This window comes from Coregonus clupeaformis, chromosome 37, assembly GCF_020615455.1.
Source record: "Coregonus clupeaformis isolate EN_2021a chromosome 37, ASM2061545v1, whole genome shotgun sequence".
NCBI classification, from domain to species: domain Eukaryota; kingdom Metazoa; phylum Chordata; class Actinopteri; order Salmoniformes; family Salmonidae; genus Coregonus; species Coregonus clupeaformis.
Window position 1 is genome coordinate 12,976,013 of NC_059228.1, and position 13,836 is coordinate 12,989,848.

The 13,836-nt window shown below is 44.9% G+C and overlaps 1 protein-coding gene across 2 annotated transcripts in view; it reads right to left on the reverse strand.

Annotated features, from left to right (window-relative positions):
* LOC121553724 (bone morphogenetic protein receptor type-1A) overlaps nt 1–13,836 on the reverse strand; it is a 73,144-nt gene that overhangs the window by 19,434 nt on the left and 39,874 nt on the right. For both annotated transcript variants that reach the window (XM_041867058.2, XM_041867057.2), the window contains one exon: nt 628–977. In XM_041867058.2, coding sequence (XP_041722992.1) covers nt 628–703 — 76 coding nt within the window. In that variant the 5' untranslated portion in view covers nt 704–977. The remainder of the gene's footprint in view (nt 1–627; nt 978–13,836) is intronic.

Consider the following 13,836-nt stretch of genomic DNA (forward strand, 5'->3'; position numbering starts at 1 on the left):
CAACACGGACAGCGCTATACACACACTGATGTTCAGTGGTGGTCGCTGCAGCAGGGAGGAAAGAGACAACGGGTGCTAGTCACAGTCAGGCGCTGATTTTTTTATTTTTTTTTAACACAGCGCAGTAAGTCTGAGCCAGGCGGCACAATCAAATTAAATGCGGTCGGACTCCCTCAAGTCATTTATGTGTCTTAATTATTTAATCAAACAGTTCGCTTAAAGCATCAGACAATCTCAGTGCATACAGTTGATTTGATTAAAACATATAGGATGTGTCTATATATGGAAAAATACACATTTTAGAAAGCACAAGACGACTCTTGGTCAACCAAGATTTTCTTTAGTCTGGGACGGCCCTATATCAAGTACAATTAATTCAGGTAGAACTATGAATATTTATGAGCAATTCCCCCAACCCACAATTAGTTTAAAATGTAAAGGGGTTGGGGAAAGGTTGAAATTGGGATTGAGAGTTACCCTTTAACTTTCCATCAACACAGCATATTAAAGTATCCTTTCAACTAAAGAGAGTGGGAGGCACAGACAGTTATGCATAGTAATAAGAGGTGGTGGGAGCAGTGAGACAACAATAACAGTGGACTACAATAACAGAGGAGCCAGTCTTACTTTGAATACATTCAGCTCTGATCACCAGTAGGATGCAGACTCCCACCGCAGCGATGTAAAAGGGAAGCACTGTCATCCTGGCACAGTGACTTGTGGAGACTTGACTGGGCTAGACTGCGCTCTGTGGGAGCTTGTTGGTCACTGGTGGTCACCTCTGTGGGCTCTGATGGTGTGCCCCGTCCTGTCCCTTCCTGGTTCAGCTCAGGGAGAACAGGAGCATAGTTTTCCCCTGTTGGGGGAGTGGAGGTGCGGGTGAATATGTACGGGGCAGGGAGAGGCGAGTGGGTGAGGGAGGATGGGTAGGATGACACTCAAATCTTCCTTCTCACAGGCTACCTCTGTTGGAAACCCTGGAAAATTAGAGAGAAAGGGAAATATTGTTAGAGGGAGGAAGTACAGTATAAACAAAGATTCTAGAACACTTGAACACCATTAAACAGCCTGCATTTTCCTTGCATGTGTCACTGCAGAGAGTGGAAGGCCCTCGCACACATGTCGTGATCAAATTTGGAGAGGGCAGCGGGTTGAAACTGACAGCCAACCCCTACTATCTTTGTAAGCCCTCGGCTGCATGTTATCAGATTTGCTGAGCAATTTAGCACAACTTGGGAGCAAACATACCAGACTGTGGTGGATAAAGACAACAATGGTCAGTGGTGGGCATCATTGCTCCTCTCAAACCGCCCTGAGAAGAGCGACAGCATCAAGAGGGTAAAGGCGTCAGCACGCTTCAGTTCGGATGGCGCCTAGCCGAACGCGTGTGCTCACATACTCTGTTAAAAGTCCTTTGCTTGAAAAGTGAGAAAAAAGCGGCAATAGTACTGTTTGTCCATTTTGAGATGCCATAGCCAGTGAATTCGGAAAGTATTCAGACCCCTCGACTTTCTCCACATTTTGATACGTCACAGCCTTATTCTAAAATGGATAAAAAATATATAATAATTCTCATCAATCTGCACACAATACCCCATAATGACAAAGTGAAAACAGGTTTTTAGATATTTTTGCAAATGTATTAAAAATAAAAACAGAAATACCTTATTTACATAAGTATTCAGACCCTTTGCTATGAGACTCGAAATTAAGCTCAGGTGCATCCTGTTTCCATTGATCATCCTTGAAATGTTTCTAAAACTTGAATGGAGTCCACCTGTGGTAAATTCAATTGATTGGAAAGGCACACACCTGTCTATATAAAGGTCCCACAGTTGACAGTGCATGTCAGAGCAAAAACCAAGCCATGAGGTCGAAGGAATTGTCCACAGAGCTTCGAGACAGGATTGTGTCGAGGCACAGATCTGGGGAAGGGTACCAAAACATTTCTGCAGCATTGAAGGTCCCCAAGAACACAGTGGCCTCCATCATTCTTAAATGGAAGAAGTTTGGAACCACCAAGACTCTTCCTAGACCTGGCCGCCCGGCCAAACTGAGCAATCGGGGGAGAAGGGCCTTGGTCAGGGAGGTGACCAAGAACCCAATGGTCACAGAGAGCTCCAGAGTTCCTCTGTGGAGATGGCAGAACCTTCCAGAAGGACAACCATCTCTGCAGCACGCCACCAATTAGGCCTTTATGGTAGAGTGGCCAGACGGAAGCCACTCCTCAGTAAAAGGCACATGACAGCCCGCTTGGAGTTTGCTAAAATGCACCTAAAGGACTCTCAGACCATGAGAAACAAGATTCTCTGGTCTGATGAAACTAAGATTGAACTCTTTGGCCTGAAAGCCAAGCGTCACGTCTGGAGGAAACCTGGCACCATCCCTACGGTGAAGCAGGGTGGTGGCAGCATCATGCTGTGGGGATATTTTTTCAGCGGCAAGGACTGGGAGACTAGTCAGGATTGTGGCAAAGATTAACGGAGCAAAGTACAGAGAGATCCTTGATGAAAACCTGCTCCAGAGCGCTCAGGACCTGAGACTTGGGGCGAAGGTTTACCTTCTAACAGGACAACGACCCAAAGCAGCAAAGACAATGCAGGAGTGGCTTCGGGACAACTCTCTGAATGTCATTGAGGGGCCCAGCCAGAGCCCGGACTTGAACATGATAGCTGTGCAGCGACGCTCCCCATCCAACCTGACAGAGCTTGAGAGGATCTGCAGAGCAGAATGGGAGAAACTCCTAAAATACAGGTGTGCCAAGCTTGTAGCGTCATACCCAAGAATACTCAAGGCTGTAATCGCTGCCAAAGGTGCTTCAACAAAGTTGTTTTTGCTTTGTGATTATGGGGTATTGTGTGTAGATTGATGAGAAAAAATAAAATAATCAATTTTAGAATAAGGCTGTAACGTAACAAAATGTGGAAAAAGTCAAGGGGTCTGAATACTTTCCGAATGCACTGTACACTTCCTCAAAATAGTGCAAATTAATCTAAAATAACTCAAATCTGTCATTCACTTGGACATTTTTGCCAAGGAGATCTTAGATGTAAAATTACACTACTAAGATGTTTGGTGCAGTATTTTTCAATGAACAAATGTGCATGAAAACGAGTCGTCTCTCATTGAATGACAACGGAAGAATCCCTACTGTTGACCAATCGCCGACGAAGGCTTTGACTACGGACTTTGGCTAGCCTCATGAATAAATGTGTGCCTGAACAACACGGACAGAACAAAAAAATTATCGAAGTCCCAAAAAAAATAAGTCACGGAATGTCAATATATATGTACAAACTATTCCGAACTGTTTCTGCTGGGAAGCATGCAGATGCCTTAACACTCCTCCCAACTAACAAATGGATTTTCCACTAGAGGCTTTTATGCCTCCAATACTCCCAGCCATAAAAGCAGAGTTTAAAAGGACAAAAATGGCATACAAATCAAATGATGGAGAGATTGAGCACATCTTATTTACTGTGCCAGAACTAAATGATGCAGCAGCTGCTTCCCACCCGATTATATCAGCTCCTTCGGCCACAAACAGCAGACAGAAAAGCCACATACAGTGAGGGAAAAAAGTATTTGATCCCCTGCTGATTTTGTACGTTTGCCCACTGACAAAGACATGATCAGTCTATAATTTTAATGGTATGTTTATTTGAACAGTGAGAGAGACAGAATAACAACAAAAAAATCCAGAAAAACGCATGTCAAAAATATTATAAATTGATCTGCATTTTAATGAGGGAAATAAGTATTTGACCCCCTCTCAATCAGAAAGATTTCTTGCTCCCAGGTGTCTTTTATACAGGTAACGAGCTGAGATTAGGAGCACACTCTTAAAGGGAGTGCTCCTAATCTCAGTTTGTTACCTGTATAAAAGACACTGGTCCACAGAAGCAATCAATCAATCAGATTCCAAAACTCTCCACCATGGCCAAGACCAAAGAGCTCTCCAAGGATGTCAGGGACAAGATTGTAGACCTACACAAGGCTGGAATGGGCTACAAGACCATCGCCAAGCAGCTTGGTGAGAAGGTGACAACAGTTGATGCGATTATTCGCAAATGGAAGAAACACAAAATAACTGTCAATTTCCCTCGGGCTGGCGCTCCATGCAAGATCTCACCTCGTGGAGTTGCAATGATCATGAGAACGGTGAGGAATCAGCCCAGAAATACACGGGAGGATCTTGTCAATGATCTCAAGGCAGCTTGGACCATAGTCACCAAGAAAACAATTGGTAACACACTACGCCGTGAAGGACTGAAATCCTGCATCGCCCGCAAGGTCCCCCTGCTCAAGAAAGCACATATACATGCCCGTCTGAAGTTTGCCAATTAACATCCGAATGATTCAGAGGAGAACTGGGTGAAAGTGTTGTGGTCAGAGGAGACCAAAATGGAGCTCTTTGGCATCAACTCAACTCGCCGTGTTTGGAGGAGGAGGAATGCTGCCTATGACCCCAAGAACACCATCCCCACCGTCAAACACGGAGGTGGAAACATTATGCTTTGGGGGTGTTTTTCTGCTAAGGGGACAGGACAACTTCACCGCATTAAAGGGACGATGGACGGGGCCATGTACCGTCAAATATTGGGTGAGAACCTCCTTCCCTCAGCCAGGGCATTGAAAATGGGTCATGGATGGGTATTCTAGCATGACAATGACCCAAAACACACGGCCAAGGCAACAAAGGAGTGGCTCAAGAAGAAGTACATTAAAGGTCCTGGAGTGGCCCAGCCAGTCTCCAGACCTTAATCCCATAGAAAATCTGTGGAGGGAGCTGAAGGTTCGAGTTGCCAAACGTCAGCCTCGAAACCTTAATGACTTGGAGAAGATCTGCAAAGAGGAGTGTGACAAAATCCCTCCTGAGATGTGTGCAAACCTGGTGGCCAACTACAAGAAACGTCTGACCTCTGTGTTTTTCTGGATTTTTTTGTTGTTATTCTGTCTCTCACTGTTCAAATAAACCTACCATTAAAATTATAGACTGATAATTTCTTTGTCAGTGGGCAAACTTACAAAATCAGCAGGGGATCAAATACTTTTTTCCCTCAATGTATATGATCGGTTGGGAATAGGTTGGGAGAATGCTTCCTCTGTCATTTGAAGACGTGATTCCATTGTGGCATCACATGTCTGATGCAAGAGGTGCTGGGGCTATTGGTGCTTTCAAGACAACTCGGAAACTCAGAGTTAAAACTTGGGTACGTTTTTCGCGTAGAGCTTCCTATTGGTTGATTCTGATACTTTTCAAGTGAGAAACTCTGAGCTCATCTTTCGACAACGAGCTTCCAAGTCGGAAATGTCAGACTTTCCGAGTTATCTTGAACGCGGCATAAATGATGAGAATGATATAAGGCTGATGTATGACCCTGCTGACTTCTAACCTTACACTTTGGTGATCAGAGGAGGACAAAGCCAATGGGGCAAGGCAGGGCTCTCTGTCGCTCTAACAGCTAACCAACATGTGGGGTGACAACCAGCCTCGGATGAGAACCCCTCGACAAGCCAAAACTGCACTCTCATCCATGCTCCCCTTTTTAATTCTCCATCTATTATTTTGTATGTGCTGTCCATCTTTGCGGGCTTGACCCCGCGACCCCGGTCAGGCTGGCGCTACTCTTGAATGGCTAAACATGCCCAAATTATTTGTTTAAGGATGTTCCACAATTACCCGTGTTGGCCTTGTCCAGCGTTAATAACGAGATGGGTCTGTTCCCTGCGCGTCTCACTGCAATTAGCGGCCCTGAGAAGTGCCCGTTCCGAGGGGGATGGGGGGGACAAATTAGTGGCGGAGCGGGCCGGTGTCTGTCACTTTTGATTTGCCCGAGGGGGACAAAGAGCCCCGACCTGTGCCCCACTTTTCACACATCCCTGACTGGGTAATGAGGGAACAAAGGCGGCCTCCTCAAGGCTGGGGGACAAGACAGCCAACCAGGCACCTTTAAAGAGGGAGAGCAGCAGGGCACACCGTGTGTGTGCGCTGTGTGTGTGTGTGTGTGTGAGGGATTAGGTGGGATGGAGAGAATGGAAAGATGGAGCGAGAGAAAGGCGGGAGAGGGAACAACTGTGTTCAGGAGTGATGCCGGTCAGGACGACAACTGTAGCTAGCAGCTTGTATCTCTTCCAATGACTAAGAGTTTTACACTTCTTTTATAAACCGGTGTGCAGACCAATACTGAGACAAATCAAGGGTAAAACTTTAAAGTGGTAGCCTAATCAAATGAATACGCAATATCCATTACATTAAGCCAAATGACACAACAACAACATTGCAATGCAGAAATAATACAAACAATCTCAGCCCTGGGAGAAGAGTTGCTACTACTTATCCTTAACGTTAAGAAAAGTCACTAACGAAAAAAACGTTTGTTCCCCCCACTAAATGTAAATCACAGTGCGGCTGGCTCGCCTGCTCTTTCTCATCGCTAATGATACAAGTGTGTGCTCAGTGTAGAATATCCTAGACTATTTATTGATGATAGGCCCTGCTTTACCGAAGTTGCGAGACATTGCAAGCCATTCCATTGCAAGATACAGCTTTTGATTGCCGATGGATAGGCCTGGTTCACGATTCCAACTGTATGCCTGGTGGCCGACCTGGCTATACTGTGCCCCTCCCTTTTCTCTCTGTCCCTAGCTAGCTCGCTATGAAATATGCAAGTGTTTGTGTTCTCGGAAGTACGGCAACTAATCAGTCTCCTCCGTTCCAAAAATACCTAGCGGAAGATATGTGTTCGTCCTACTAAATGTCTTGGTAAATCACAGTATTTAACGAACTTTAAAGTACTTTTTTAGGAGAGAGTGGTCTGCGCGCAGGCAGCAGCCAGTGAGACGGTGTGCAGGCAGCTCGAGATTATTTGATTGACCATTCTCAGGGCTTGACATTCACTTTTTTAGCCAAGGAGGACCGATTTTTTACCTCTCCAAAATCTCAAGTCACTTGTCCCCCCCCCCCAAAAAAAAACGTTTACACCATAGAGAATCATACAAAACTGTAGGCTACACTCTGCCTACTGCCTTCTTGCATATTCAAGCCTGTCTCAAAATACAACACTGCCCCTTTAAGGCTTCCCTGGAGGATGGTTGGCCACCCTTGGTAGCCTATAAAATATTGCAACTTTACAATTAAAACCAAATAAAAAATAATTCCCTCCAGGGCTCAAAATTAAAGGCGTCCCGTCGTCCTTCGGACAATAAAAAAAATGCATACGGTTCAAAACAGACTCTGGGACAGTTCTGAGAGCAATGAGGCTGATGCAACACATCAGACCGTTTAGCTTAAAATGTTAATAACGTTTTATTTCTTAATATTATAAACTCAAAAATGAACACATGGCTGTAAGCTATTAAAGGCCTACGCACGTATATACCAAAATGCAATTAGCGGGAAAACACCATTCTGAAAAGCACACCGCGAGCGGTTTCGTGTGACAGAGATGATAATCTCCATTAGAAACATAGAAAGAGGGGGAATCTAATAGCAACAACTAGGATGAGTTACTAATATGACTAGGATTATGCCTTTGGCTGCAGAACAATAAAATAACGTTAATTTGAAATTCAGTAGAACATGACAAAAAGGCTGGTTTCAAAGGCATATTAAGTCATTACGATAATTCCCTCAACATTTCTATGACCATTTGATCTGAACGAACCGTGCCTCCAGTATGTTGACAGAATCGAGCCTATAGACGTTAAAGTTAATTATCCTTCATTCCATTTGTCAAACATGACTGGCGTTTAGCCTATATTTATGTAATTAAAAGTCTCATAAAAGTTTGGCTACATTTTATGGCACCTCATGTCAGAATCTGTTTGGACATGAGGCTGTAGCCTATGCCCATCCCCTACACTCTGATGTGTAGGCTTCATTTATGTAGGCCTAAATGAAAAATGGATTTGAATGTTATTCCAATGTTGACCTCTGATCCAATTCTGATCGGAGTAATTGTTTGATAGTGATTTGGGTATATTCATTTTTTTACTTGTTCATTCGGACAACTTACAGTTGAAGTCGGAAGTTTACATACACTTAGGTTGGAATCATTAAAACTCGTTTTTTAACCACTCCACAAATTTCTTGTTAACAAGCTATAGTTTGGGCAAGTCGGTTAGGACATTAATTTGTGCATGACACAAGTAATTCTTCCAACAATTGTTTACAGACAGATTATTTCACTTATAATTCACTGTATCACAATTCCAGTGGGTCAGAAGTTTACAAACACTAAGTTGACTGTGCCTTTAAACAGCTTGGAAAATTCCAGAAAATGATGTCATGGCTTTAGAAGCTTCTGATAGGCTAATTGACATCATTTGAGTCAATTGGAGGTGTACCTGTGGATGTATTTCAAGGCCTACCTTCAAACTCAGTGCCTCTTTGCTTGACATCATGGGAAAATCTAAAGAAATCAGCCAAGACCTCAGAAAACAAATGGTAGACCTCCACAAGTCTGGTTCATCCTTGGAAGCAATTTCCAAACGACTGAAGGTACCACGTTCATCTGTACAAACAATAGTACGCAAGTATAAACACCATGGGACCACGCAGCCGTCATACCGGTCAGGAAGAAGACGTGTTCCGTCTCCTAGAGATGAACGTACTTTGGTGCAAATCAATCCCAGAACAACAGCAAAGGACCTTGTGAAGATGCTGGAGGAAACAGGTACAAAAGTATCTATATCCACAGTAAAAAGAGTCCTATATCGACATAACCTGAAAGGCCGCTCAGCAAGGAAGAAGCCACTGCTCCAAAACCGCCATAAAATAGCAAGACTACGGTTTGCAACTGCACATGGGGATAAAGATCGTACTTTTTGGAGAAATGTCCTTTGGTCTGATTGAACAAAAATAGAACTGTTTGGCCATAATGACCATAGTTATGTTTGGAGGAAAAAGGGGGTGAGGCTTGCAAGCCGAAGAACACCATCCCAACCGTGACGCACGGGGGTGGCAGCATCATGCTGTGGGGGTGCTTTGCTGCAGGAGGGACTGGTGCACTTCACAAAATAGATGGCATCACGAGGAAGGAAAATTATGTGGATATATTGAAGCAACATCTCAAGACATCAGTCAGGAAGTTAAAGCTTGGTCGCAAATTGGTCTTCCAAATGGACAATGACCCCAAGCATAGTTCCAAAGTTGTGGTAAAATGGCTTAAGGACAACAAAGTCAAGGTATTGGAGTGCCCATCACAAAGCCCTGACTTCAATCCTATAGAACATTTGTGGGCAGAACTGAAAAAGCGTGTGCGAGCAAGGAGGCCTACAAACCTGACTCCGTTACACCAGCTCTGTCAGGAGGAATGGGCCAAAATTCTCCCAACTTATTGTGGGAAACTTGTGGAAGGTGTATGTAAACTTCCGACTTCAACTGTAAATCTATATTATTCTTGTCCGACTATTTTTTAGGAGCAAAGCAGGAAGTAAAATATGTGTTAAAATATGTGCTGTGATTAGTTGATTTAACTCAACTGACATTACAAAACATACATTTCATTGCATAAGCCACATGTTAATGTCGAGCCCTGGTTCCGGTCGCCTAGTGATGGACGTTAGTCCCGCTTCAGAAGCAGCATTCCTTTACAGACAAGTAAAATACCTGTTCAGTGGCGCTACAAAACTATCTCCAGAGAAGATTTTGTGTCTGCATTTAAAAAGCCCTTACAGACAAACAAACATGCCGTAGCGAAGGGTGCTTTCAAGGGTATATGACTGCGGTAGATATAACTTCATTGCCCGGCGCTAGCATCATACATACGTAATAGGACCATTATTCTGATGTGGAATTTTATGATTTTTTTTCTTATCTTTTTAACAGAAAACCAGAAAGAAAATTGCAGTTTATACGTTAAGCAAAATTGTCTATTTGTCACATCCCTAGTTGCTACCCCTATCAGGTGGAGGCAAGATGAGGCATGCAGAGGAAAAGCCTGTTGTGAGTAGGGCTGTGACTGTCATGGAATTTTGGATTATGATAATTGGCCCGCCAAATGACCGCGGTCACCGTAATAACGTTCAAATAGCATACATTATTTACTTACACACATTATTTTCTCCTCTCCTCCTGACTACATGTGCTACCATAGAAATAGAATGAATAGAACGGGCGTCCCCATTCAAGTCAATTCTGGCATAATGGGTGGACTGGCGGCCATTGTGAGTGTACCCATAGGAGCAAAGCAGGAAGTAAAATATGTGCTTAAATATGTGCTGTGATTTGTTGATTCAACTCAGCTGACATTAAAAAACATAGATTCCATTGCATGAGCCATATCAGTTAACATAATTTGAATGAACATTCTACATAACAATGGGAATTATTGCATCACAATACCATGCAGCCATTGAGTGTCCCAAGTCAAATTGCCAGGGTTAGAGGTTCCAATCCTGTTCTATTCATTCTATTTCTATGAGTGCTAGTGCTGCATTGTGGGGGGTGTTGCCTAGACTCTTTTGCTACAACACCTTGCTTGTTTCAGCAAGGAGCAACATTATCTCCATGTTACGGCAGAAACGGACTCAACCTCACAAAAATGTTCGGCCGTCCAGTCTTCAGTTCCACAAAACTTTAACGGTTATGATGTTTATTTTATTTTCATGGCGGTATTCATCCATAACCGTCGGTTACACGGTTATAATATGGTAATTGTCCTAGCCCTAGTTGTGAGGCCCCAAGCCAGGAAGCAGTCCCCATCACCCCTGACACATACACTTCCCTTCCTAAACACGAGATGAACAGGGCACAAACATAACAGCTGGGGCTGCTGATTGACATGGAGACACACTTCCGAACAGATAACAGCAGCTAGATACTAGCGTAGCTGCAGGCTTTTCTCTGAGATTAACAGAAGCCAACAAAAAGAGGAAAACTGACTAGTAAAGTAACCAACAAAGGGCATAGCCTACAGTTAAGACAGGCAACAACTTAAAGAAACACCTACAATCAAAGGAGAATGAAACTAACATGGAGGAAATAAAAGAGTGGGCTTGGGCTTGAGAGGCTGAAGATTTTGTCGTCCTCTAGTCTCTGCGATGGTGTCAGGTAACTTTTGCAGAGTACTAACACCACCTCTACTCCTGTACATGGCTCAGGACTCGGCAAGGTCTTGTTATGACTTGTCAGAGAGAGCTAGCAGACTACACTACATGACCAAAAGTATGTGGACACCTGCTCATCGAACATCTCTTTCCAAGATCATGGGCATTAATATGGAGTTGGTCCCCCCTCTGCTGCTATAACAGCCTCCACTCTTCTGGGAAGGCTTTCCACTAGATGTTGGAACATTGCTGCGGGGACTTGCTTCCATTCAGCCACAACAGTATTAGTGAGGTTGGGCACTGATGTTGGGCGGTTAGGCCTGGCTCTCAGTCGGCGTTCCAATTAATCTCAAAGGTGTTCGATGGGGTTGAGGTCAGGGCTCTGTGCAGGCCAGTCAAATTCTTCCACACCAATCAACAAACCATTTCTGCATGGACCTTGCTTTGTGCATGGGGGCATTGTCATGCTTAAACAGGAAAGGGCCTTCCCCAAACTGTTGCCACAAAGTTGGAAGCACAGACTTGTCTAGAATGTCATTGTATGCTGTAGTGTTAACATTTCCCTTCACTGGAAGTAAGGGGCCTAGCCCAAACCATAAAAAACAGTCCCAGACAATTATTTCTCCTCCACCAAACTTTACAGTTGGCACTATGCATTCGGCAGGTAGCGTTCTCCTGGCATCCGCCAAACCCAGATTCGTCCGTCAGACTGCCAGATGGCGAAGCATGATTCACCGCTTCAGAGAATGTGTTTCCACTGCTCCAGAGTCCAATGGCGGCGAGCTTTACACCACTCCAGCCGACACTTGCCAATGCGCATGGTTATCTTACGCTTGTGTGCGGCTGCTCGGCCATGGAAACCCATTTCATGAAGCTCCCGACGAACAGTTATTGTGCTGACGTTGCTTCCAGAGACAGTTTGGAACTCTGTAGACCACTCGGTGGTCCCGTTCTGTGAGCTTGTGTGGCCTACCACATCGCGGCTGACCAGCAATTTGACAAACTGACTTGTTGGAAAGGTAGCATCCTATGACGGTGCCACGTTGATAGTCACTGGGCTCTTCAGTAAGGCCATTCTACTGCCAATGTGTGTCTATGGAGATTGCGTGGCTGTGTGCTAAATTTTTTACACCTGTCAACAACGAGTGTGGCTGAAATAGCCGTATCCACTGATTTGAAGGGGTGTCCACATACTTTTGTATATATAGTGTAGCATTACAAAATAAATCCCCTCTCGTCTGGGTGGGGGAACTTGAGTCTGGGTTGATGGTGGTGAAGCAGAATTAACACTGCATACATGTTTACCTGGTATTACTCATTTTACCCTCTAACCTTGATTGTGGCCATCCAGGTAATGTACCTTACCCTAAAGCAGTGGTGTAGTGAGTGGGGGCTTTACGCAGGTATACGCTCTATACCCACTTTTATTTTTATTCAGTGGGCATTGTGTATTGATGCATATCAAAGTAGTGTAGTGGAGGTATACACTGTATCAATTATGTAGAACAATAGAGAAATAATGCACAAAGTAGCCTACACAAACACAAAGCACGTGAAATACACTGCTCTAAAAAATAAAGGGAACACTGAAACAACACAATGTAACTCCAAGTCAATCACACTTCTGTGAAATCAAACTGTCCACTTAGGAAGCAAAACTGATTGACAATACATTTCACATGCTGTTGTGCAAATGGAATAGACAACAGGTGGAAATTATAGGCAATTAGCAAGACACCCCCAATAAAGGAGTGATTCTGCAGGTGGTGACCACAGACCACTTCTCAGTTCCTATGCTTCCTGGCTGATGTTTTGGTCACTTTTGAATGCTGGCGGTGCTTTCACTCTAGTGGTAGCATGAGACGGAGTCTACAACCCACACAAGTGGCTCAGGTAGTGCAGCTCATCCAGAATGGCACATCAATGCGAGCTGTGGCAAGAAGGTTTGCTGTGTCTGTCAGCGTAGTGTCCAGAGCATGGAGGCGCTACCAGGAGACAGGCCAGTACATCAGGAGACGTGGAGGAGGCCGTAGGAGGGCAACAACACAGCAGCAGGACCGCTACCTCCGCCTTTGTGCAAGGAGTAGCAGGAGGAGCACTGCCAGAGCCCTGCAAAATGACCTCCAGCAGGCCACAAATGTGCATGTGTCTGCTCAAACGGTCAGAAACAGACTCCATGAGGGTGGTATGAGGGCCCGACGTCCACAGGTGGGGTTTGTGCTTATAGCCCAACACCGTGCAGGACGTTTGGCATTTGCCAGAGAACACCAAGATTGGCAAATTCGCCACTGGCGCCCTGTGCTCTTCACAGATGAAAGCAGGTTCACACTGAGCACGTGACAGAGTCTGGAGACGCCGTGGAGAACGTTCTGCTGCCTGCAACATCCTCCAGCATGACCGGTTTGGCGGTGGGTCAGTCATGGTGTGGGGTGGCATTTCTTTGGGGGGCCGCACAGCCCTCCATGTGCTCGCCAGAGGTAGCCTGACTGCCATTAGGTACCGAGATGAGATCCTCAGACCCCTTGTGAGACCATATGCTGGTGCGGTTGGCCATGGGTTCCTCCTAATGCAAGACAATGCTAGACCTCATGTGGCTGGAGTGTGTCAGCAGTTCCTGCAAGAGGAAGGCATTGATGCTATGGACTGGCCCGCCTGTTCCCCAGACCTGAATCCAATTGAGCACATCTGGGACATCATGTCTCGCTCCATCCACCAACGCCACGTTGCACCACAGACTGTCCAGGAGTTGGCGGATGCTTTAGTCCAGGTTTGGGAGGAGATCCC